Here is a 27317-nt window from a genome sequence, read left to right as displayed (position 1 = left end):
TGAAGTAGCATATTTTTTTAAGGAGGCATTCTATTCACAGTTTGTATTTGTATTTGGTGTTTTTGCAAATATCTCAGTATGCATGCCCAAAGAAAATGCAGTTATTAGAGCATCAACATCCTATTATATCTACATTGTGTCAGTGGAGCCTGTCAGCTAATTATCTATGTGTCTGTGTGTCTGTCAGTCACTGCTTAACAACTCACAGCAATTAAATCAAAATGATACTGCTTGTCATGTGCTAAGAAGACGTGGAAAATACAGAACAGAAAGTGTGAGCAGATATTAAAGTGTGATTTGTGGAACAGAGAACTGTGAAATGAATGTCTTTTTCTTACATCATGAATGTCATTTTTTTATAGCTAATAAGCCAGCCTCTTCCAGAAAAATGAAAATCTCAGCGACGGAAAGCATTGGGCAGCCACTTAAAAGTGTCTTAACATTAAACATCTAACTAGCTTGTGTGTGCACTTAGAGATTTGTGTGTGTGTGTGTGTGTGTGTGTGTGTGTAAATTATGTATATATCTGATGGAAGATCTCAAGCCATATGTCATCAAGGGACTGTGTGTGTTAAATATAATTACCCATGCGTGTGTTTCTCTGTGTGTGGGTGTGTGTTTGTGCAGTTGGGATACGGAGTACTCTCTCTACCATGTGACATTCGGTAGTAGATGGTAATAATTTTGTTTGCAGCGTTCCCATTGGGGATGTTTTTCAGCAGCAGAGCTGCAAATGTAGATGCAGATCTGACCCTTCACTCTGTCAGTTTTCTGCAGCCTTGGTGGTGCTTGGTTGTTAGCAAGGACAAAACTGGAGGATAGCATACTTGTATAAAACTTTAAACTGTAGATAGTCCCTTTACATTTGATTTATATCTGAATTTCATGAGTTCTTTCTCCCTGATTTTGTTTGGGGTTTTTAATATAATTTGTCATGTAATTAAAAAAACTTCATCTATAAGATTTCGGACTGTGTAACTTTTACACAAGTATTTCAATTTGCTGTTATGTTTCCAGGATTTTCTACGTGTCTCATGACTCCCAGGACCTAAAGATCTTCAGCTACATTGCAAGAGATGGCTCCAGTAACTCCTTCAGATGTAATGTCTTTAAATCAAAGAAGAAGGTACAGTAGAATGCACAGTTTCAGATTTACACCATGATAATTAAAGCAATAATCTGACAATTTGGAAAATTTGCTTATTTCTTTTCTTGCTCAGGAGAAAGGATTGATATCTATACTGCAATATCTGTATGCTAAATATTAAGCTAGAGCCAGCAGGTGATTAGCTTAGCTTATTAGAAAGGCTAGAATCTGCCTTCCAGCACCCAGAGAGCTCACTAATTAACACGTTGTATCTCGATTATTTCATCTGTACAAAAACCAAAGTGCATAAGTTCTGGTGTCACAGAGGGTTATGTGCCATTTCTATATCTTGGCCAGGAGCAGTGACTTCCTGGAGTCTTCCTGTGTGCTTAGTCAGAACACAAGGCAAATTGTAGAGGGGTCGCAACTGGATCCAAAGTCAATGGAAAGATGTAATTAGATGTGGATTTGCTCCAGGCAACACAATTTGATGTGAATGTGTCTTGGGGTTTTATGAATCTGCTTCATAAACTTACAAAGACAGAGAAAACATGAGAGAAAGACTGGAGGGAAATAACCAAAAGAACCAGTTTCTGGTGAGTTCTAACATCAACCAGAGGCTAAATTGAATACAGATGCACATACATGGGGTCTACACAGTCGGTAAGTGCATTGCTAGCTTCAGTAGCTTATATAGCCACTGTACAATTAGTGCATTGGCCCATTTTTGGTGAAAAAAACACAAATAATGCAAGGCAAAAATTCTCTTTGGTTTCTGTCTGAACACATATATAAGCTAAGCTAGCTAGGCTAGCTGTTTCCCGTTTCCTATGCTTATCACTAAGCTAAGCTAATCAGTGGCTGTACCATATAAACATGAGAGTGGCATCAGTCTTGTCATCTTCTTATCTAATAAGAGAGAATAAGTGCATTTCCCAAAATGTCAAACTATTCCTTTAACAAGTAAACCACAGAGAGTGATGTGTTGTTCTGGTTACTTAAAATACTGAAAATGAACTACCGTGAAGGAGGATGAGATACCAGTTTTACCAGTGACAGCAGCATCAGTAAGCTTTAATCTAATGCAGCCATGAGACATGTTCCATTTTGAGTAAGGCTCTTGCTCTTGCTTCTTAACAGGACAAATCAGTGCACTTTTTTCTCTTAACACCACATTTGCTGTCGTCATTACTCATTGATGTAAAATTCCCCAGCTGAACACTGCAAATGTTACTCTGGCATATACAGCATGCAGATTTAAATGTGGCTCTCTGTGTCCACCTCCCTTTGATTTAGGGTTGTTTGTATTCTGCGTTGTCCGCTTTTATCTTCTATCTAACAATTAATTTCCTGATTTTGTTAGCTGAGTTAATCGATTTTGGTTTTTAATTTGATCTACAATTCAATTTCCGGTGGCTTAGTTAATATCCGGTAGCTTTACAGATCCATAGATTAAATGCAAAATAGATGCAAGAATGTAGGGATTACAACTGTATATTTGAGGCAAGTATCTCTTTATACCTTTCCTGAGTTTAAGCTCTTCTTTCATGTGCGTCGCTGCAGTCATTGCAAGTGATATTATTAGTCTCTGAACTGGGGGTATTCAGCCATGTGCCAGGGATGACTGAGAGTGTGCATGTTTAAGTCCGTCCAAAGACAGTAGCAGGTGATTTTACTGATTAACCTGTGACCTGTGATTGACCTGTTATCTCAGTCTCTCTCCCTTCTTTCCCTATTAGACGCAGGCCATGCGTATTGTGCGGACAGTCGGTCAGGCCTTTGAGGTGTGCCATAAGCTCAGTCTTCAGCATGCTGAGCAGGATGCAGACGGACAGGCAGATGGAGAGAGTGATAAGTCCACAGAGGAGTCCAGCAGTAATGGTAAAACCTACCTTTAATGGTTTACCTTTATTTGCTATGCACAAATTTGCCTTACAAATCTACACACGGACAAATTATTATACCATGGCTGATTATATGACTACAAAAAACTGAATGAAAATGCAAATTATTATTATTTCTATTAAATGCACAGTATTTTAAACTAGCAATAATACCCTGAGAACGTTGTTAACAGTGAGCTGATACTTTTGCATTGCTCGCAGCTAACTTTGTAAGCTAGAGTCATTTTGTACTGTTTAGTTTCTGTTTAGCTGTGTGCAAACACCTGCTGCTGAGCCTTCCATCTGTTAGGTAATAAACTTCAGCCAACAACCAATAACATGCCAAACAGAAGAAATAAAGCACACAACTAAGATCAAATTCCTTTTCTAAAGTTCTTTTTGTTCAAGGATATTTTTTGGATACTTTTTCAGTGCAAGAATGTTCCACATAAACCCAACTATGTTAGTAGATATTGAATTAGGTTGTTTTATTTCCTTCACTGAATTAGGAGAGGCTGTGGTTATCAGGTGGAATGATCACCATGTTCTCCACTTTTAGTTTAGTGTGTTAAGTGATAATTGTGAATTAGCACTTTAATGCTAGCTCTGTAAGTATTTGGTCATAAAGCAAGGCTTCACAAAGTGAATACTACCTGCTGGTGGTGAATAAATGAAGGACTTGAGATATATAAATGTAAAAGTGTAATGTTAAGAGTTTTTAATACATGACATTACACTTTCCAAAGAAGGAAACCCAGAGAACAATCATGAGAACTGCTCATTGAATATTCATTGAACATTGAACATTATCAACATTAGTATCATCAGTAAATCTTATTCCAAAAATGCAAAAGAACTATCAAATTTTATAGAATTTGGTTAATTGGTTGTGTTGTGTTGCATTTTATAAAGTGAATTCATTGTGGCTTCACACAAAAAACAGTAATGCAACCATCCTTCCTAGAGAAGCATGCTTTTACCTTATTCTACCTTCAACATCTGGTCTGAACAGTGTTATTGTGGAGAACATGTTGTTGATGAGCCTTAATTGTTCATTTTGGTCACATGAGGACCTCTAAAGCTTGACATTTCCCTTGTTTAGTTTGATTCCATGCCTCTTTATGGCCTAAATGGAATCGTCAGACCTCACTAGTTCATGCATTTAGCACAGGGATCAAACAGTAACAACACAGATGTCTGGAATCCGTGTCATAGACTCTTATTCATTATTGTTCCGCTAAGTTGGATATCTTAGGGCTTTCAGAAGAATTTCAAATTCCACAAGTTATATTTATGCAGTAGTTATACTTATGTATTCATATGACATGTACATCAGTCATCAGTAAAATACTATGGGCTAGTGTGCATAATCACTGGCTCTGGTATCTTTATTTTGATTTTTTTTTCTCTGGAAAATCACATTTCAAGTTTATTTCTAATAATAATCTTGATGATAATCTTAATTAAAGAAAAACAATTTAAAAAGTTATTTGATACGCATTATGTGATTTTAACTGAAAAAATTACCTCTTCAATGTCAATCTGGTATTTTGAATTTTGAAGTACTCGTTTGAGTGCTAGCATATTCTGAGCACGTCTATACAAGAACAAAACACTGCACAAATAAGGGATACAGGGGTATTTGACATTTTGGGGTCATTGACTTTCTTGCCAAGAGTTAGATGAAAACATTGCACTAAATATGAAGCTATTGCCAGCAGCCAGCTAATTTAGCTTAGCACAGCAACTGGTCTCAATCAAAATATACAGAAGTTTGTCATATAACCTGTTGTAAAACAACTATTTGTCCTTTTACAGATTAACAAACAAGATAAAAAAAATTTGCTTGAAGATGATGGTTAGTGGATTTGACACAATCAGGCTAGCTGTTTCCCCCTGTTTCCACTCTTTGTGCTAAGCTAAGTTAGCTGGCTGCAGGCAAAAGCTCCATATTTAATGTACAGACAGTTCCTAAAATGTTGATGCTTTTGATCCAAAAAAAAAAAAAGCCTGGAGGTGACAGCAATGTTTTGCTTACTTTCTCTGTCTTTCCCTCTACAGGACGTAAACTGACAGCAGCAGAGCGAGGGGAGGAAGAGGAGGACGGCAAACATGGAGGAAGACGAGGAGAAGATCCCTTAGCTGGCACTTCACTGTGTGAAAAGGCAGTCAGTGAAATTCTGCAGAGTCTGGCTGAACTGAATGTGGTCAAACCAGGACAGACCATCATAGTAAGATACTGTCAGCACAGACACACACACACACACACACACAAACACACACATATTGTACTTGACATATTATAGTTGTCAAGTCTTGCCCTCAGAAAGCCTTACTTTTTAAACTTTTTAACATCAAGCTTTGATTAAGATTTAATGGTAAAACACATAAAGAAGAGGAGGAAACTGCCATTTGTCTGACATCATGCTATCTGCTGTCAACTTCCGTTTGGAGTGACTGACTTGTTTACGTCTTAGCACCGTAGCCTAGGATACAAGACAGTTTTTTCCCCTTTTCACTCTGCGTACCTTTAAGATGAAACACATCTGTCCCTTTTCAACATTCAGCATATGTGAGAACCCATCATGCACCAACAACGCACATTTTCAGAGAGTGTCTACTGTAACGTATTCATAGTGTTCGTGCTTGTTTGTGCACATGAAAAGTGCCACAAACAGTTGTGATAAGAGTGAGAAAAGAGACCTGAAGGGAGAAGTCAAACCCTGCTTTCTCTGTCACCCACACAAAGCTGTCCAGTCGCGGTGTGAGGTGGGTTTGATTGTTGGTTTAAGAAAGTTACAGCAATTGTTGGACGCATCCCACCTCCAATTCCACTGTCAGAAAGGTGTGTGTGTGTGGGGTGGGGGGGTTTCCAAAGCTGTTCACCCATCCGACAAGCACTTCGATTAAAGCATACAATCCCCTTTACTGTGGCGATATTTCTTGTCATGGTCAGGGAACAACAAGGCCTTACGATAGCAAAATGACTTTGTAAGGAGAGTTCACATTCACAAACTCACATCATAAACACCACATTCATATAACAGTTTATTTTCATTGTAGCTGCGGTGAAGGTAAGTCTTTATTACCAACACCGGCAGTGGGGGTGAGATAGTAGCAGCATCCACATTTTAATGATTACAGGTTTCCTTTCTCCAGACTGTAGCTGCAGGACATCATCTCTTGATTCATTAGTTTGGCGTGAGTGTGTGTTTTGATGCTATTATCTGGGCCTAGTGCTGCCAAATGGCTCATTGAACTATGAAAGTGCAGCATAGTGCTTTGTCATCTACTGCGGTACCTGACCAGATCATTGACTGCAGTTCTCCATGACTAATCACTGCTCCAATTTGGCAGCAGATACTGCAGGTATGAGATGACCCGGTCACTCTTGCATGAGGTAAAAAGACTACATTTTCGTTCCGCTGCATTTTAGATTTGGCAGGCTTAGGAATTGACAATTATCTTTCACTAATATTTTGACAGTGATAGGATAAAAAGATGCAAACATGCAGACTTTAGTGTGTCATGATTTGGATTTGTCACCAGAGCAAGTGTGGCAGACAGCTGTTATCGTGCTGCTAAAAGAGAGAGAGAGGGATTGGAATGGGGAACCTGAATATTCCTGCTGGCTGTGAAAGGGGGACACCTAATCCCAAAAACCCAGTCTGTTCCCTTTGATTTCTGAGAAACGCCACCATAATCCCACGAGGGGTTCACGAACATCTGCTCCATGGAGATAAGCAAGGAGTGAGGGAAGGAGGCAGAGAGAAGAGGAAAAAAGGAGATGGTGAAGAAATAATGAGATCAGAATAACAGAAATGAAGACAATGTATATGCTGGTTGTACTGGTGGTTAGAAACATTCAACACAGTGCTAGACAAAACAAACACCTCAGAGACTATGAGGTGCTAAAATCAACTTGCCATAGTTTGTACTACCACCTGATCACTACTGCGCACACTCTGGCTCCAAATGATGCCACAGTTGCAAAATGGCAGCAGCTGTATCTGGTATATTATGGCTTCATGTTTTGCACAGTGGAAGGAGGTATACATACATATATGCCATCTGAGCTGTAGCAAACAGTCACTACCTCTGCTACAGCGGCTAAGAAGCTCATTGACTCATAATGGGCAAGTGTCAGTTTTAGAAAAAACTTAAATTAATTACATTTTTATCCATCCATCATTTTTCTGCCATTTATCTGGGTCACGGTAATGTTAATTAATTATTGTTATATACATCTGGGAAACGAAGTTCTGTATAAAGTTTCTATACAAAGTTCTATATAAATGTCAAGAAATTCATGCACTTAATAATTAACTGATTGTAGCTAATGTGTTCTACTGCTTTTCCATCAGTCTTTGACTGGTATGACCATGAAAAAGGTATTAAATTGCATACTATGTAGCATTAAAAAAAAGTCTTAAATTAAATTTGTCAAAAACAAAGACCTTGTAATGATTATTTTCATCATCAGCTCAGAAAGCTTATCCTCTCAATCGACTTTTTACTACTTAGAAAGTGGCTTCTACATGAACACAATATGTTCCGCCAAAGTTTGAACAGTTTCACTTTTATGCATGAGAGATTTCTATGTTTTTGTCTGAGCTCTTCTGAGAGGTTTCAACTGGGTGTTCAAAAAAGGCAATGTTGACACGAATATTTAATGTTATAGAAAGATATAAGGTGAGCAGATACAAGGACACATATTTGTTAATGTACAGTATTTGTCATCAACTACAACTCCCAGTGTATGAAGACATAGTTTATGTTGTTACAGCTGTGTTTTATTCATTCATTATTCATTAATTATGTGTTTTTATACCACAGAAGGAGTTAAAGTTGTTGACAAATAACACTTATTTATAATGTGCTTATAACTATACTATGGAGTGTTCTAAACCATTTAATGAGTGTTTATATACTGATTAGAAATGTGGAAAGTTATGGAAGTTAAAGTAAAGTGTTACAGGATTATCTGTAATTATCAAAAATATAATTTTCTAATGCCAAGATACACCTTCACCTTTTTCAGTTTTTCCAAATTTCATTCTTACTTATAGTAGCTGAAGATATACTGAGGTAACCCCTTTATCTCAGATGCAGTTGGTTGAATGAGCTGTTCTTTACAGTGTGCTACTTCGCCCTCTAGTGGCTTAGTGAAGGACCTACAATATACTGTGACCTGTATGACAGCAGGAGCAATTTATGTGACCTGAATTTTGTGAGTTCAAGCATGGCTTAATCATACTTTTTCACTGAGGCCATCCACACACACACACACACACACACACACACACACTAAATACATCTTTTGGTCAGTGCTGATATCCCTGGAGGCAGAACAGAATCACACAATTGCCCCATCCCTACTGTGTGAGAGAGGAGGTGAAATCCAAAGCTGCTTATGGAATGTTCTATATCTCCAGGACAAATTCGTGCTAACAAAGATCATCTGGAAAATCATCTAAAAATCCACAGAGGAAAGAAACTGAGAGAGAAAAATGGAAACATATGACGAGAGTGTATGATATGGTAATGAGCTTAGAGATTATTGCAGTTCTGGTGAGAAGTTAAACTGGGGGAAGGGGCTCCAGTGGGTTCCAGATCAGTGGGTCACAGTCCTGGTCACAGGGACTCCTGCTGGTTTGTTCATTGCATTCCTCTGATGTCCAAGCTCTAAAAATAGCTCCTTATGTGCTTTATATAGCCAGGGTGAAAAGCTGTGCTGTAGGTTCTGAGCCCAACACTGAAAACCACTGGATCTTTGATGGTTTTCAAGAGAACATTGTGTGTCTGGGAAAATGATGTCAGAGAAATGTACCCATCATTTCAGCTGAAAGTATGTTGTTAGTACTACCATTATCCTTCCATTAAATAGAATGTATTCTTTTCTGGGTGTGTTTGTCTGTGGTCAGGACTTTGATCGAAGGTCCCTCTTCACTGTGACATCCCAAGGCATTACTCCTAGCAGCCCTTGCTCTCCATCTCTCACTCCACTGGCATCACAGCACTACCTAGCAGCTTCTTCAGCAGCAGCTACAGCAGCAGCAGCAGCACACACAGGTGGCCGTGGCGCAGGTACGAAGCAGACGTTGACAATCATACATGCTTGTTGTCTAAAGCACAGACTGTAGACGTGGATTAAAACGGCATTGAGATATCTTGGAACCATGTACTGTGTTCGACCCATAATACAAAGTCATGTTTAGGGCTAACTCTTATTTTCATTACTGTTTTTCATTACTTTCTGGTGTTTTCAATCAATTGTTTAGTCTACAAAATGTCAAAATACTGAAAAAATGCCAGTCATAACTTCTCAGAGGCCAAGATAACATCCTCAAATATCTTGTTCTGTTGGACTAAAGGTACAAAACCTAAAGATATTTAATTTACAATGATGTATACAGAGAAAAACGGAAAATCTTCTCCTTTGAGAAGTAGGAACAAGATCATTTTTGGCATTTTTTTCGCTATTTTTGCCTAAAAAACTGACTGAAATGATTCACTGATTACCAAAATAATTTGTTGGTTATGTTCCTGTCAATCAACCAATCATTTCAGCTCCTCTCAGATTTGTTCCTTGATAAATTCCCAAACATTTCTCTTCAGTTTTTCCACACTTTGATTAATGAGATTAACATTCCTCATCATCTTTGCCGCTTAATTTCAAATTAGTACTCTCTCTTTAGAGAAGGCTTCAACAGAATGAGTATTAAATAATAGAAACTTGTTGCTGTACTCTCATGTTTTCTGTAAAAACTAGTCATTTCTGTATCTTTCCAATTTACCCTGTCTCTTCAATTTCAGTGGGCCTGAACCTGACAGATTGAGCCTGACTCACATTGTGGATTTACCTCATCCAATAGGCAATATTTGGCTCACAACAAACACTGAGCGTTATTTGGCCTATTCATTGACACTGATGACATTTTGTTTCATTTTCGTTTCAGTTTTAGAATATCAACAAGGAGATTGGCATAGGCCTCTCCTGGTGAGGGCCACACACACGTTTTTTGCTGCAGCCTTGTCACGATGTTGATATTTATACCACAGATGTGTCGCCCTGATGAAAAATACCTATAGTGCATTTTCTCTCTGCTTCAGGCTACTGCACACTCACGGATATACATTTGGAAAAATCCTTGATCTTAATTTAGCAGAATAGAGACAAACAGAGGTGATCTACATCTTGGTGGTCAATGCACAGTACACTCCTTTAAATATCAGTCAGTTATTCACAATAAAATCCTGATATGCTGTCTGAATTTCATGGCACCACCATGTTACCTCTGTGTACTGGATGTCTACTGACTGTCCCACTAGGTGGCAGCACCAACACAGTTATGCAAGGACAGTTGGTGCAGCATCAGAGAACACCTACCTGTGCTGAAATTAAAAATGCACAAATGTTTATAATAAAGCATCTCAAGAGATTCATCAAGCTTCCTCTCTACAACATCTGAGGAACTGCTACACAGATTCATATTCACTCAAGTATTTCATGTCTGATACAGTTAAGTGCACTGCTTAATCAAAGTCGACCCCTCAGTTACTGATGGACCTAATAGCTACTCAGACATTAGTTTGACTCTCAGGCTAACGATTATAGATATGAGCAGGATTATGAACCTTATTTCATTCAGTATTATGCAGCAAAACCTCTTAAGACATGAAAAATAACTATTCAGACAAACATTACAATGGATATTGTACCCAGGGTTTCAAATCAAATCTGAAATGTTCACACACACAAACAAGCACACCTTAACCTTAGTTTTTCCACTTCAGGTGCAGTTGTTAAAGGATCAGATGGCAGCAGAGACCGCTGCCCGTATGGAGGCTCAGGCCCGCGTCCACCAGCTGCTGCTGCAGAACAGGGACTTGCTACAGCACCTGGCCCTGCTTGTGCAGCAGCTGAAAGAGCTGGAGGCTCGCGCTCCAAAAACAACACAACCAGGGCAGCCACAGCAGGAGCCTCAAGCTAACGGACACAGTAAGTTACTGGGCAGGTGACTTGTAGGAACAGTGTAATCCCTCAGACAAACACATGTCGGGTCAGGTTCCCCTCGTGCTGCAGTACTCGTTGCGAACTCCCCTGTTGGCATAGGGATGATGTAGACAGTCATGACACAACCAGTGATCCCTCACTGACTTTCTGTCAGCAGACATTGTCGGTTGTGTTTGATGGGGCAGAAGCACAGCTGCCAGGAATTGAAGGCGAGTGCTTTCCCGTCTGCACCACCTGGACATCCTTAAAATGAGCAATTCACTTTCATCTGTATTGAGGAGAAAAAACACTGTCCCCCAGGTGTGAGCAAAATCAGTTTGAAGCCTTCTTGAGTTCTCTTCAGTGTTGAAGATGTCTCAGTCAGAGCATCAAAGGAGGCACTGAGATCACACACAATGAGGACTGATGCAAAGCCTCATTCAGTTTAGCATGCATTTTAGTTTAGCACTTTCACTTGATTATGAGGTTAGGTGACAAGTAAGGCAAACACTTAAGTAATTGCAGTTCATTCTAAGGGGAACCTGAATGCCTCTTCAGGGTAATCCATCCATAGTTGTCAAGACATTTCACTCAAAATCACAAATGTTAACTTCATGGTGGCACTAGAGGAAAAGTCATTAGGGTAAATCCTCTGGGGACTGTGAATGTCTCCAATTGTCAGCCTCATAAAAATATACATAGAAATGCATTTGCAACTACAGTTGTGTTTATTGCAGAAAATATTTCTGGGTTGTTAATTTGACTTTGTAATGATTGTTGAGATTTTACAGAAGCCCGAAAATGAAAATCAAGAGCTATCACGGTGTTATTGTGTTATAAACCACACTCCTCTGTGTAACACAAAATATCTTTACACACAATAGCATCTCTATATTAAACTAATAACAGATTATATAATCACAGTGGATTTAAAACCACATTCTGTCAGCATTATCTCACAGTCACAGACTTTGTTCTCTGTGAGAGTTTTGATTTTGGTGCACACACACACAGGCGCACACACACACACAGGCACACACAAAAATACACAAACTTTGTCCCAAAGGAGGATTTTGTGGAGGAGGAGGAGTGTATTTACAGCAGCTAAAAGAACGGCCTGTCTTGCCAAAATAATTATGAATAACTGCATAACCACACACACACACACACACACACACACTCTGGGCAGAGCTGTGTGTGTGAGGAGACTGTGTACATTTTGATTGTGTTTTTATGTACATGTGTGTGTTTTAAAACTGACGCATCATGTTTCATGCTTGTATTAATCATGTTAGTCCTTCTGATAGAAAATGCTAATCTTGCTAATCTCAGACATGGCTGGCCTAAGTGCTGCCATTGGCACACTTCCAAATCCTCTTCTCAGTGATGAGAGTCATCACTCAGAGATTTTACAAAGACGCCAAAGATTTTAAAAAGACCACAAAGTAGTTTGAGTTTGAGTTCTCTTCTTTATCTTGTTTTTCATTGAGACATTTTGCTAATTCGACTTGTTTTATTCATCCATTCCAGACGATCAACAATCATCTGTTTCTACATTAGCAAAGTCTCTGTCTCTAAATCTGAAGAATCACTACAGCCAGACCATGGACCAGCTCATCACCTCCACGCCCGCGTGGCTGCTCCAGACTTCCCCACTCTCCCCCAGCCAGGTGGACTGTGCTGAGTCCTACCTCAACCTGCTCAACCTGGAGAACAGCAGCAAAGCGGCTGTGCCAGTCAACGGGGACTTGGACCCATTCATCAGGGCTGATGGGACAGCGGACAGCAAGGGGAGGCCCTCCAATGAGATTGTCCCGTTTTCATCGACAAACTCAGCCCACATGGATGAAAAGTAAGATGGCTGTTCTCATGTTGACTACACAGATGAGAATAATGCTTGTTAGTACTCTACCCCCCGCCCCCACAGAAATAACACAGATCATTCCACTGGCAGTGTGTGGTGTGAGCAGATCACTCAATGAAGCCATGACACTGTCATACATGTTGGGCAATTATCGGTATATTAATGGATACAGGCTTGTGCTGTGTCCCTGAAATTTAAGAATCATGTCGATAGGACATTCTGAGCCTTAGTCCTGTAAAAAATATTCATAGTGCAACCTGAAAAGTTTTTATATAAATGTACTTTGTCATTACTTTTTGTCTGTCTTTGCAGCTACAGTCTGCATTATGTTTTAGTGAGTGTAAACAGGAAGTATAATGTTGCCATAGAGTCAGTTAATTAGCTGTGGGTTACAACTTGAGCCTGCGATCAGGTTCTCAAGTTCTGGAGTTATAAAGAGCGCCCTTGTTACCATGATTTCCAAGCAGATTTCTGTCTGTTTATCTACAATAGACATTGACGATAATGATATCCTTGGAAAGTGTAAGTCACACAAAATCATAAAAATGTGTGTATCATGTCTGTGTGTTCAGGAGAGAGAAATTCCAGCACAGGATTTCAAGGTACCTTAATTGCCTCCATGAGACATTACCTGCATGCACATGTTCCTTCAGCATCATGCTGTGTCCCTGCCTCATGTCTCTCTGAACCCCACTACAACTCTACCCAAGAGTAAAAGATGTTAGGGGCTAGCTAATTCCCTCTTTGTGCTAAGTCATCATGTCAAACAGTCACATACTTTATATGAGCAATATCCATCCTCTCATCTAACTAGCTTCACATAAAGGGATAGTTTGGAGTTTTGAGCAGACACACTTTGCTAATGTGGCACCAGTCAGTTTGTGTTTGAGGTAACCAGGCTACACAGTGACATACGCAGCCTGTAGCTTTTAGTGTTATTAGCGGAGAACAGCTCAACTCAGCAGAAACAGCCTCCAGCTAATGAAAGTGTGACTGTAATCAGGGGATTACAGAACATGGGGAGAAAAGGGCCAGGGTTAGACAAACAAAGAGGGGATCAGGTTTGAGGTTGAAAGCAGGAGTCAGAGAGGCTTGTGAGAGAGAATGAGATTTAAGAGAAACACGGAAACTCCATCAGCTTTAGCTCATAGCCCAGTGTTTCTATTCCATGAAATAACTCATTTGAGAAAGCCATTAAAACATGTGTCGGAAGAGTAAAAACTGAATGGAATCATTTTCTTTGGAATAATTTATGATGAATATGTTTTTGCTTTTCAGGGATGTTTGAGGTTCTATTTCTCGCTGTATAGCACATTTTATCTTACGAAGTGCTTTCCCTACTGTACTTTTGACTTAATGTCTGAATGCTGTGACATGCAGTTCAGTGATACTCAAGCAACCCTTGCCATATGTGGCATCTGAGTGCATATGTGTAGGCTCAGCATGTAATTACTTTTTAATTAGCTTTTAAATGAGCTTTTAATCTCTTTAGAGTCATCACAAAGACCAGCTATGGTAAAAAAGAAAACAAAAAACATTTACTACATATGATCAAGTAGAGCTCTCAAGCAAGAAAAACTCTTAAGTCCTTTTCTTTTTTATCACCCTCCTCTCGCTCATTCTCACTGAATTTGTTTCTCCTCTCGCTGTTTTCTCTCTCTGAAAGCAATCCTCAGTGAAATCTCCAAGGAGAGCATGTTAAAGTTGATTTCAGAACAGACAAGGAGAAAAATAAGGAGTTGGAATTGACTCAACGGTGTAGTGTGTATTTGGCGTGCTTGTGGATGTTGTAATTTTGTATGTCTGTTTTGTCTGTGTGTATGTGTGTGTGTGTGTGTGTCTGCAGCTTAGCCAGACTCACATCCTGTGGTTTCCTGCTGCACAGGCTCCCAGCCAATCCGAGCTCCCATCCCTTCACAACCTGAAACCCTACCCAGCGGCTACATATGTCAGAATATACTTTTTTCTTTTTTACATAAGCAGGGGGAAAAAAAATAAAAGGAGAGACAAAAGGGAACTACAAATCTCCTCCAAAGAGAAACATCGTGTTACTGTACATTTCCATCTGAACATTAGTTTCATCTGGGAGTGTGTTTGTGTGCCAGGCTGAAAACCCCCTTTTTCCCTTTATTTGTAATTATGTAACAACCAGCATTTCTTGCCTGTCTGCCACTTTTCCTCCTTAGCTTCTCTGCCCCACCACATTTTCTATTCTCTGTCCCAGTAGCTTAGAAATATGCCACCAGGGCATTTTATGCTCTTTCTCTTAAGTGACTTTCCTCTCTTTGCCATCCCCCTCCTCCTTATTTGGCTTTTGTTTGCCTCCTCTCCTGAGTGACATCATCTTTGTGTATAAAATTTTATGCTTGGCGTATACACAAATGGCATATAAAAATAATGAAAAGTCAGGTTATTCTGCACAGAAAAAAACACTGATGATCATCTTCTAGTAATCCTGCAAAGAATCTTAGTTTATGATATGAAAACAACTTTGTGACTACAACTCAACTAGATCTTTTAATCTCACTAAAGCAGAGGAAAAATAAGTAAAACAATGTGAGCTGGAGAGATGGAAACTTCAGCGCCATTGTGTCATTGTGTTTCTCCCTGCCAAACTCCTTTGCATTACCTTTGACGCAGTCCAACTCCTGTACCCGTGCTCCCCCACCACATGGCAAATTTTATTGCTTCCATTTGCTTTTGTTTTCTGGATTTCCCCAGCGAATCAATGTTTATAGCCTGAGTGGCCATATTTTATGTTCTGTGAACTAGCAGACAGATACTCCACTGCCATCCTCTCTCACCATTTCTCCTCCTCCTCTTCATCCCTTCTTCACCCCCCCACCCCCACCCCAACACTTCTCGCACCCTCACAGGTCTAATGCTCTTCTTGCAGAGAGATGGAATCTGTTCACTTCATGTCATTAGTACAGTTTTGCTTTACAGCTTTACATCACACCAGCTTTATCACCCTACATGGACCACTGCCATGTGTGCATGCCAGCTTGGCCCACTGACTCAAGCAATATATGCATAGTATGTGGGCATTGTACTGAACACTATATCTAACCACGTAGTGAGTCACACTTTGCACAACAAACAGAAAAATCTGAGTGGGTTCAAAACAGGATGTTATAGTAGACTTAAAATACACTTTGTGGGCATAACACTGAACTGTGTTATTTGCAACTTTCTGAGTCATCAACCTCTTAATGTGACACAAGAAAATGTGACTTAAGAGTCTGTAGTCATGCTAGCAGCCCTGTGAGGCTGTACTTCAGTTGCAGATGTGCTTTGAGCTAAATACCAATGTCACCACACGTGTTCATAACAATGCTAATATGCTAATGCTAAGCAATCATAATGTCTACCATGCTTATCGTGTTAGGTTAGAACGTAAGCATGCTAACATTTGATAATTAGCACCAAGCACAAAATACAGCTGAGTGTGATGGGGGATGTCGTCTGTGTTTTTGGATATGTGGTCATAAATCAAAGTACTGGACAAACTGAAATTTTGTCTGATGATGATGCTAGATGAAAAAAGTCAAGGGATCAGAAAGGGGAAAGTAAATGAATTTGTGTACCACATTTCATGATAATCCATCTAATATTGGTAGAGATACACTCTGAACACCACAAACGTCAACCTCATGGTGGCATTAGATGAAAAGTCGGGATCACCAAAGTCAGTAGGATTCATTGGGAACCATGAATGTTTGTAGAAAATTATGTTGAGATGAGTGAAAAATTGATGTGCTAGTGGTGCTGAAGTCTAGGGATCAAGAAAGTCATCAGGAATTATCCTCTGTGGACCATGAATATCTGTGCCAAACCCATTGACAGTGCATCCAGTTGTTGTGGAAATACATACTGGAAACAGCAATTGTCAACCTCATGGTGGCACTAAAGGAAAAGTCAGAGATCACTATAGGATTCCCTCTTTGGGAAAAGTTTTGTGGCAATCCATCAGATAGTTGTTGAGATGTTTCCATCTGGACCACAGTGCTAACCCGACCAACACTGTCATCCCCAGAGCCACGCTGCTAAAAATTGCATCATGCCCACACAGAACAAAAACAGACACATATGGCGGCCAGCTTATATGAACACCCAACTATGTATTATTCACAAATGAGTCATGCTTCCTCTGGTATGGTATAGACTGCACTCTTACACGCTTCCTCTCTGACAGTATTGTGTGTTGTATAATCACATTTCCTGACCTATCTCGTGATCTTCTCTTCCACTTCTATCCCTCTTTTTTTATTTTCCCTCTTCATCATTAACATTGTCTGTGTGTGTCAGAGCTGCACCGGCAGCCTCGTAGGCCAGTAATTTGATTGCAGCGATGTGATGGGAGTGTAATGGATGATGTTGTTAGGTGTTTGGGCGGAGCTGGTTCTGTCTGCTGGATTTAAACACTGCCACACAGCATTGTTCAGAGATACAAACTGATGTTTTTAAGAGGTTTGTGGCAAGATTCATATGCTCTCAGTCTGTCAGGCTGAATGTAATACCTTTAGAGCAGGAGAGTCGGCCTGTCAGTCACTGAAAAATGTTTGATTGAGATGCTGTCAGGCAGGACTGATCTTTAGAATACAGTTGTTTGGAATTATAAGTTTTCCAGACACTTTATAGACCCTCACATTCATCCACCTGCATGCCTAAACATCCTGCATGGACGTCGTACATACACTCAGATGGTTGTGTGTTAATTGCTTTGCAAAAGCAAGATGCTTTTACAAAGACCTCTTCTCTGAGTTTAAACCTCCCACTTGTTCAATCACTTTCTTTGTGTCTCTGACTTTCTGTCTCAAAGGTATGTAAGACTTCTTTTCAGAGACACAACTAAGATAAACATGTTTTACTGATTTCTTTTATTTGTCTCCACCTGGCAATCTGCAGGCTACTTGTTGCTTTTGAAATAAGAAAGTGTTGCTATTTCTCGTCCTATTCTGTTGATTGCTGGCTTTGTTGCTGTTTTTTGAATGGTGAAATAAACAAGCATACTGTGCTTCTGAGTCATACGTTCTGCAAAGACCACAGGGGGTTCGCTTTAATTTCTAAAACACCTTTGCTGCTTTGTGTCTATATTGATTTTCATGTGGCATTTAATTATCCCAGGAATAAACAACTATCAGCAGTGAACAGCCTGACGCACATCTCGTGTATTTCTTAGCTATGTACTTTTCACCTACTAATACCTAATACTCAATTTACCTTACTAATAATTTTCTAAAGGATAGATAAGATTTAAGAGGCTTTTGAAAGGTTACCTTTCTGTTAGGAACAGTTCTCCATTAGCATTAGTGTAGTATGAAAAATGGACTTGGTAGTTTAGTAATTTTTATCTGCATAGCCCAAAATCACAAATTACTAAATTGCATGAGAGAGCTTTAAAATGTCCACAGCTAACAACACTTTCTTTCCACAGACCCTCAATTTTGATGAGAGATTTCAGCTATGTTTAATAGTAAAATGATAACTCAGGAAGTTTGAAGCTCATTCACATCTATGTCAGCTGCTGTGTTGTCCTTTGGTGTGTCTGCAGAGGGAAAGCATAACCTCATACTGGTGATTCTTTTCTATGGAAAGTGGCAAAGGTTTATCCAAAAAGTCATTAGGTTTGTTGCTAGTTGCTTTTTTGGAAAAAGGTCGCTAGAGGGGTTTGAGAAACTGGTAAATCTAGTGACAATGGCACCAATTTGGCAACACTGTAAATGCCCTCCTGATGTCGTAATAGGAACTGCCAAATCTTTTTTGAGAGCAACGGCCAATGGGCACACCCCAACACTCTGCCACCAACCAATGGTGTAACGTCATCACTCAGTCAGTCAGTCATGGACATTCATGTTTCTAAGTCTGGCCTTGCTGTCGTCAGCCAAAAAAGGATAGGAACCTCAAGAAGATTAATAGTGGATGTATCCGTCTTCCAGAGCAGTCAGACATGCAGTGATGTGTATACAGAGCAGACTGAAGTAGCAGTAGCAGAATTAGAACAGAGAGAAACAGAATGACAATAAAAGGTATAGATAAATTACAACCATACAATGTGAAGTATATATTTATTGTAATAAGTTAAAGATTTCCAGGTAACCCATCACAGTGAACATTTAGATTAGGACATGATGATATTTAGAATATCTCATGCAATTAAATCCTACATAGCTTGTGGGTTTAGGTTTTTATGGAAAGTTTCAGCACCTGCAGCAGTGAACAGATCTGCATTAATTTGCTGCTACATGTTGTCAGAAATTGAAACCTTTAAGACCAAAAAAGGATAATGTGAATTTGGTAGTTGTATTGTACTCTAGAGGTTGCTGCTGGCAGCTGGTATTCTAGGTAAGAAAAGAGAATGACTCTGCACTAATCTGCAAAGATCTTTTTTTCTAACCAAGTATAATCTACGTGTAATAACCAAGTCTAAGATGTTAGTTTCCTGTAAGCACCACCCAAGAAAAGTTTCTAAAAATGACCTTTCTTGTAGCTGTTCCCATATGCTTTGGGAAATGGTCTGCAGTAATGTTAAGTATATACTTCTTGACCTGTAGTTATAGCCTAGTTAAAGTGAATTTTGCATCTTTTAGATTATTCTTTTTTGTATGTAGAAAAATGATTAAAAATTGGTGCAGTCTTTGTCTTGCTTTCAGCCCACTCATCTCAGTGTTTCCAGGTTGGATCTGTCTTTTTGGAAACAATGCCTTATTGGAAATGTTAAAATCTTTCACAGAGTGGCTTTAATGGCCTAAGACCTGCAAAATCACTGGTGTGGCCTGTAATTCTCTTACATAGCTCCCTGATCCTCTGTAGTCTAACTGTTGCCTCTCTTTGGTACAGGTGCGAGGACCCGCTCCTGCTCATCCTCTTCCTCATCTAACCATCCCTCATTTTCCTGTCAGTCCGCCCAAACAAACAAACAAACTGAACCCCCCAGAATAACTTCCAACCAGCAGCAGCTGCCTTAAACCCACAGCTCATGCGCTCCATCGACCCCCGTCCCCATCCCTGTCCCTCTCATCGTTTGCTGCACCAACCTGCCTCTCCCTGGGAGCCCGGGGAGCTCTCTGCCACTGCCTAAGCCCCCTTCCTCTCCTTCTCCTCCCCTTCTCCTTCTTCTCCTCTCTGCCCCTTCTCCTCCCTCTTATGTGAGTATTACTCATGACAACCAGCATGCAGAACCAGTGTGTGGCACAAGCATGGGACTGGGCATGTGGTGGATGAACAGTGTGGGTGTTAGCTGGCTCATGTGTGGGTCTCACCAGTGATTTCTCTGCTAATGACTGCATAATAACGTCCATTTACATGCGGATGTGGTTCTGCAAATTCATAACCACATTAGCACTGAGGTAATCAGTGAGTCACACATGTCTTGTGCACGGTAGCACTGTCTGTGTTTTCCACACTTTGCTGGACTGTGAGCGCTTGTTTTCTGTCTCACACTTTGTGCCAGAATAGTAATGTACTTGTCAAGATTTGGTATTATTTTGTCAGTGGAGGTTTAGCCTGAGCAGTAAAACTGTCAGAGCTGAGGCACAGGCAGAGGAGAAGTACGTCTTGATGTACCTGTCTTACACTCGCTGTGTTACAGTGGCATTTGTGTTTTGTTTTCGTGTGTTTTTTGTCTTGTGCATGTTTTGCTTCACTGAATCTTACCAAATCACCATCATCCAGATGGAGAATGTAATAAGCCAAGCCTCAGGCATACAGCATCAGAGGTTTCACATACTGTATGGCTGCATGTTTGACCGGCAGCCAGTAGTGGAACAAAATAAGGAAATAAACCCTAGCTGGTAATAACTGACAAAAATAATATTTAGATAAAGAGGAAGTCATCAGAATTCTATTATATTCACAAGCAGAAAAACAAACCAGACGGACAAACAATAAACACATTATGTAAAAAGGATAATGTGAATTTTGTGGCCAAATACGTGACCAGTGTTGCTTTCCCACAGCTTTTTCTCTGATGTCAGAGCAGTTTAACACACCACTTTACAGAACATGAAATAATCTGTTTTCCTCTACATTACCACAAAATGATAATCCTACTTTGGAAAGGAAATCCCGATGAATTGCTCTCTGTGGCGGTTTACCATAAGTCACTGCAAGTTCATTTTCATTTCACGCTGAAATGAAAGTAGTAGCTGTGCAGGAATATTGCAGATATTCTTTTTTAGCAGTAATACGCAGTAACATAAGTATATGAGAGCTGTCGTAAATGCTCTGACTTGAACAAGCTCCTAATAATCTCCTTTAGTTGGAGACCTCATGTTGTACACTCATGGTATAATGAGCTGAAAGATTTGAGTGCTGTGGGCCATGTCATTGTCAAAAGTCCTTAGCTTGTCATCTGGTCTGTGCACATAAGAGAGGAATACATCACCATTTCCTAGTCAAAGCAAGTAATCTAATCTCTCTTATAGAGAGAGACCGATATGTTTTTTTCAGGGCCGATACTGATTATAGTCAAGGAGGCCGATAACTACTGGAGCCAATATTCATTTGCAGTAAAAGTGAAAATATTGGCATCAAAATTTTGAATAATACAAACTCCAACACTTAACTTTGTTTAAATGCCTTTAAGCATACGTTTATTAAACAGCTTTTCAGATTAGCAACATGTTAAACTTGTTACATGTTAAACAATAGACATCGTTTTAAAATTCTAACAAAAAGTGCAGGGAGCTCCCAGGCTCGGCAGCATGTCTTATAGAGTTAAATGAAAACTTAAACAAATAAATAGCTCCCTAAAGTTTTCTACAGTAAATAAAGAAACATATATCTGCTCTCTGGAGCTTCTCCACCCAGCAAAACCTTTTCTCCTCTCCGCCGTGTGTGAGAGCACTGTGCATGCACAGCTTTCACTGCTGATTGGCTGTTGCCCGTGCTAGCATGTAACCTGTGAGTAACCATTCAGATGCTGTGCTGTGGGTGGGACAATGCTGGAGAGGGCCAAAATGCCCAATATCCGCACCGATAATCGGCCCGGCTGATAATCGGTCTGTCCCTAATCTCTTATATTGTACAGCTCTAAAGATCATATATAAAGAAAAACAAGTTTAGCACTTAAGTCTCAGAATAGCTTTCCTGTTCTTGCTCTTTGCAACAGAGAGGCTGCAAATATTGATGCCCAAAATTGCCCAAATATGTTATGAATTATTAAATCAAGTGGATGGAATTGACCTTTATGTCAGTTCATCTGTCCTCCTTTGTTTTATAGTTGTGTGAGACAGAAGTAAGTAGACTGGAAAAGAAAGGCTACAGGGAATAGACACCAGTTGCCGAGATGCATGGCAGGTAGGCTGAATGAGACAGAGACAGAGTAATAAAGGGAGTGGTAGAAAAATGGAAAGGAAAAACAGAGGAGAGCGAGATAGAGCAGTGAGGCGGAGAAGGGGAGTCAGTGTGACAGAAAAGAGATGTGCTGAGTCAAAGTTATGATAATGAGTCTGGGAAGGAAGAAAGCAGTCTGCTTCTTGATCGAGATGCAAATTGATCTCCACATCCTGGCAACACACATTCAAAAATAACAGCACATGAAACCACAGCAGGATCGAACTTTAAGCTGTACTGTTTGTGTGTATAAACCACAAAGAAACTGTTGTCCCAAGGGAGAGAGCAATACAAGTAGTAAAGTATCCGAGGGTTTCATTTTGCTTTAGGAGAAGGCTGCTCTATCACTCAGCGGCACATTATTAATGTAATTTCCCTCAAACTAAACTAAACCTTGTTTCTTCCTCATACATATAAACTGTTTGTACCTTCTACTCTCACTCAAGCAAAGAGCAGATGCTTGGCAGCTTGACCCAGCCAAGCTACCTCTGGCTGCTCCAACTGGCTTCTTAGGCAATAACTGTATCAAGTAGCTACTTTGCTAGTTGCTAACTACCTAGCCAGCTAAAGATTGAGAACCAGTTATTCTTTCAAAAATTATTCAGACAGCAAATCTTAAATATATTATTTTTCACAGCAGATGTGTTCAATTTAAAAGCACAGGTGTAATTAATTATGGCTGTGTTGGTTTAGGTGTGCCAGTTCTACGACTACTACAAAAATTAATGAAATTAACAGTTGTAAAATATAAGGTACGATTTGTTTAGACAATAATAAATGTGGTATTAGACATAAACACGAGTCTGCAGCCATGGGAGCTTCTCTTTGAGGCTGTACTTGAGCTAAGTGGTGCTTTGAGCTAAATGAGAATGTTGGCATGCTAGCATGCTCACGATAATGTTAATGTTGATTTTTAGCAGGTACAATGTCTAGCATGCTCACTATTTTGGTTTAGCATTTTAGCATGCTAATGTTTCCTAAGTAGCACAAAATGAAGTACAGCTGAAAGTGAAGGGAATTAGTGGTGCAGGTCAAAACTGAGAGTACTGGACACATTAAAATTTTGCTCTGATGATGATGATAGAGGAAAAGTCATGGAAACACCACATTTATAGTAGCAGTGGAAAATTAAGTCAGGGGATCAAGTCAGTAGGATTCATCCTGTAGACAGCGGGGCAGTCAGAGTTTCACTGCATTCCTTTTTAGAGTTGATACTGACCACAGCAACAAACCAACATAGATAACAAACAACTAATAAAAACTAATGATACTGCTAATGACATTGGAGTCAATGGAGCTGTTGACTTGACTTTTACCCTCCAGTGCTGTGTGTGTTGCTTAATTTGTTAGAATAGGAAACAGTGGATAATTACTGTATGTCTGGAGATGGTTTCCCTGCACCATTACAACAAGTCTGTCATTACTATAGTTGTCAACACCATTCTCGTACAGAAGCAGAGACAGTAAATATATCAGCGAGTCACATAAGTTCATTACTGAGACCAGGATTCAACCACAGACCGGATTTCGCAGGGGAACGAAGTTAGCAGCAGCCACCAGTGTAATGTAGATGGGAGGAGTCAGGGAGGAAGCGAGGCTTGTTAGCGAGTGTGTGTCAGGACTCATTTTCCAAGAGAATGACTGTGATTGTGTGTGGTTGTGCGCACTGGTGCTTATCGTGGCATTACTGTGGTACTATTGGGGTGACTGCAATGTAGCTATTTCTGGTGTCTTTGTGTGCGTGTCTGTGTGTGTCTGTGTGTGTGTGTGTGTGTGTGTGTGTGAGGAGGGGAAAGCCTGTAGCTCTTTCCTTGCTTGCTTACCCCCCAACCCTTTTTACTTTGGCTCTCTTTCTGCTACTGTCTGTCTATTTTTTCAGCAGGGGAGCTGTGGGATGGAGATAAGTCCCTAGACAGCTGAAACAACAGGGAGCCAGAGAGAAAGAGAGAGTCACTGTCTTATCTAGTAACAGCTTACGTCACAGTATGCTCAGGTTAATGGGGTATAGTGTGACTGATGGAGAGGAAAACTGGCTTGAGGCTTATTCTCATACTCCTTGGTACAGAGAAATGGCGCTGATACTGAATTAGAAACATAAAGAGCAACATAAAGTGTGTTAATGGATCCACTGAGAAACCAGTAAAGGGATTTCATCAAACTTCACTAACCAGTGCATCTGTTCTCTTTACTTATAGGTGTAAACAGACAATCCCTAAACTTGACCCTCCTCCACCCTCCCTGAACCGCAAGCGGGCCAGCAGGACCTTGTCTCCGGGGTCAGAAGTCACAGCTGTGCCTACGCCAGGAGAGGTCACCGCTAATGATGTGACCGCCAGCCGCAGCAGCAGCCTGTCATTCCCAGACATCACCCCCAGCTCCCTGTCGTCCGCTGACTTCCATTCCCTCAGCAACGGCGAGAGCAGCTCCTGTTCAGCCAGCGAGGACTCCGGGGTCCGCTCCGAGACCAAGTCCCTGCTGTCACCCCTGCGTGACGACGACGACCTGTTCGGGGACCGTGGGACCTTTTTAACGGCCTCCAGCGGCTGCGACAGTCCCGTGGAGGAGAGGAGCGAAGCAGTTCTATCTCCGTCTGAGCCGTACCCCACCGAGCCCCCCGCCCTCGCCTCACACTCGGACACCTATGAGCACCCACTGCCCTTCTCCTCTCCTGTGGATGATACCTGCCTTCACATCAGTTTTTCTGAGGATGAACTGCTGGAGAGCAGCCAGGAAGACCCTAATGTCCCACAGAGGAGTTAGGAAGACAGGCTGATATTCCGCTGGAGACCTTTCACTATGTTCTTCAATCAGCTTTTAATGCAATACTTACTGTCAAACCCTCCTATGTTTGCACTGGGCTCCATTTCAGGACCTTTAATTATTCTGTCCACTCGTGACACAGTACAGACATAGCATTGCCAGTTACTGAAAAATAATCTATTGTATAAATTATTAGCCAATGGACAGATTTAGTATTTTTGTAATGAAATTAATGATCTAATTTACTTTTTAGTGACTAGAATGTTAAGCAGAATACATGTAGCAATTCTTGCACTGTTAAAGTCACACATCATTTACCGTAAGCCAATGAGGGAACACATTTTATTTTTGCTAGTAGTCTACATTAAAACGTTATTTTGTATGACGCTTCGCTGTGGTGCAAACTGTTGTGGAAATACCATTTTCTGCAGAGTTCTATACAGTGCGATGATCACGCAAATGTGGATGTTGGGAAGAGCCTCGCCTTCTGAAAAGCACCTGAGTGGATGATGGGTAGGGAAGAAAAGAACAAGAAAGTCAGTAAAGGGAAAGGGCAGGATAGAGGTGAGCAGATCTAGTTGTGTTTTTGGTTTATGCACATCCACTTGTGGCTGTGTTGTAGGTTTTTGTTTTATCAGAGTTGAGTGGGAAATAGAATGTTTTGTGCTACTTGTATTTTGGGTTTTTTCAGACTTGTAGGTCTGACATTAGCAGAATAGCCAAAGGAGATTTGTATTCTGTGTGTGATTCTGTGTGTAGCATGATTGCAGCCCTTCAAAACTAAAAGGATATCCGCAATGAAAATTATTTTAGTTTTGAGAGACAACACAGGAAGAATGCAAACCCTCAGTGAGCTAACGGCCTTGAAAGCCCTGGATTGCAGCTGTATGAGTGGGGAGTCTGTTATAAAATGAACCCTCAGACTCAATGGGAAGATAATTGGGGAATCACAGAGGACCTTGGAGAAAGACAGCTTGGCAGATGAATTTTTTCTTTTCAGCCTCTCTCTTTGTGAAATCCTGAATGACCAGAAAATCTGTTTCATTTAGAGCTCTCAGGACAAATTAAGCTGACACTGTTGCCACACATGCAATATAGATTGTCCTATTGTGCTTGTAGTTTAATCTAAATGTTGGGAACATTGATTTAAACTTCAGTTGTGTTAATCAGTATGAAGCTGCAATGATTGGTCAATGAATCAATCAGTAGATTACCAGAAAATTAAGCAATCATTTAATGCAGCTGTTTTGATCATCAGTCAACTGTCCTTTTTAAGCAAAAAATACCAAACACTAACAGGTTCTACTTTCTCCAATATGACGATTTACTGTTTTAAAAGTTTACATTTTGTGTTCCAAATGTTCCAAACCATCAGCCATCAAGAAAATAACTGTCAGATTAATCGATAAAGAAGACTGTTGTTAGCTGTAGCCTTATATCAATAAGATAATTATGCAAACACAACATATCATTAAACAACTGCCATTGTTCTTAAGTGATGAAGACATACGAAAATGAGATGAATGGAGCTGAGGCGATTAATTGATTAAGTTAACCAACAGAAAGATATCTATTGATTTAAGTCATTTCATCTCAAATGAGAATATTTGACAGATATTTGATGCTTTGATGATGATGTTTAAATTGATGGAGAAAATTATCAAGACAACAACCAGCACATGAACTGAAGAATTATTTGTTGTAGCCCTACAGCTGTTTTTTTTTTTTTTCTAATTATTTTACATGAAAGTGGAAAGGTTCTGTTGTGTTTTTAGTGGTGTTTCATTCAGTTAAGTGCACTATTGTAACCGATGACAGGTAGGAGACAGGTAGGAGTGATAATTAATGGATGCGAGAGGAAAAGCAGCTGAGTTGTGAGAAGAGGGGTGTTGTAAAGGTGCAGGTGTAAAATCGTCTCGGGGAAATCTTTTTACACCCAGAAACGAGGCTTTTCTCAACATCACGTGTGGCGGGGCGCTATAACAGCAATAACACATGGAAGAAAAAAAATAAAGCGGAATAGTTGAAGAACTTCAGCACAACATGTGTTTTTTTTGTTTTTTTTCACTTATTTATGTGATCTGTCTCTATTTTTGCTGAAATTACCTGTTGTCCTATGTATTTTACCTGCTGACTTCTTTGTTGATACACTTCTTCAGTGTCATTTCCCCTCACTCCAGCATGGTAAACATAATTTTACCCACTGACTGAATTGAATGTACTGTAGGAAGATCAGGCTTCAAACTGTAAAGCATTCACATATAGTATTCAAACACGGGCAGCAGAGGAAATCATAACAAGCAGTTCACAGGTGGATTTAAACCACACAGTAACAATGCAGCTAGAAGCCTATTAAAAAAAGGAACGTTTCATCTCTTTGGTTTGAATGGG

The 27317-nt window shown here is 40.1% G+C and overlaps 1 protein-coding gene across 1 annotated transcript in view; it reads left to right on the top strand.

Moving 5' to 3' along the window:
* Positions 1-26962, top strand: part of si:dkey-34e4.1 (carboxyl-terminal PDZ ligand of neuronal nitric oxide synthase protein) — a 50719-nt gene extending 23757 nt beyond the window's left edge. Inside the window, exons 5-11 of the mRNA XM_051072813.1 lie at positions 1018-1126; positions 2827-2968; positions 5032-5201; positions 8998-9057; positions 10768-10972; positions 12497-12818; positions 24362-26962. Of these exons, the coding sequence (XP_050928770.1) occupies positions 1018-1126; positions 2827-2968; positions 5032-5201; positions 8998-9057; positions 10768-10972; positions 12497-12818; positions 24362-24926 (1573 nt within the window). The 3' untranslated portion in view covers positions 24927-26962. The remainder of the gene's footprint in view (positions 1-1017; positions 1127-2826; positions 2969-5031; positions 5202-8997; positions 9058-10767; positions 10973-12496; positions 12819-24361) is intronic.
* Positions 26963-27317: the final 355 nt, after the last annotated feature.

The sequence above is a fragment of the Lates calcarifer genome, linkage group LG9 (genome assembly GCF_001640805.2).
Source record: "Lates calcarifer isolate ASB-BC8 linkage group LG9, TLL_Latcal_v3, whole genome shotgun sequence".
Classification (NCBI taxonomy): domain Eukaryota; kingdom Metazoa; phylum Chordata; class Actinopteri; family Centropomidae; genus Lates; species Lates calcarifer.
Note: the sequence above shows the minus strand (reverse complement) of the source record. Positions and strands in the feature narration are given on the sequence as shown.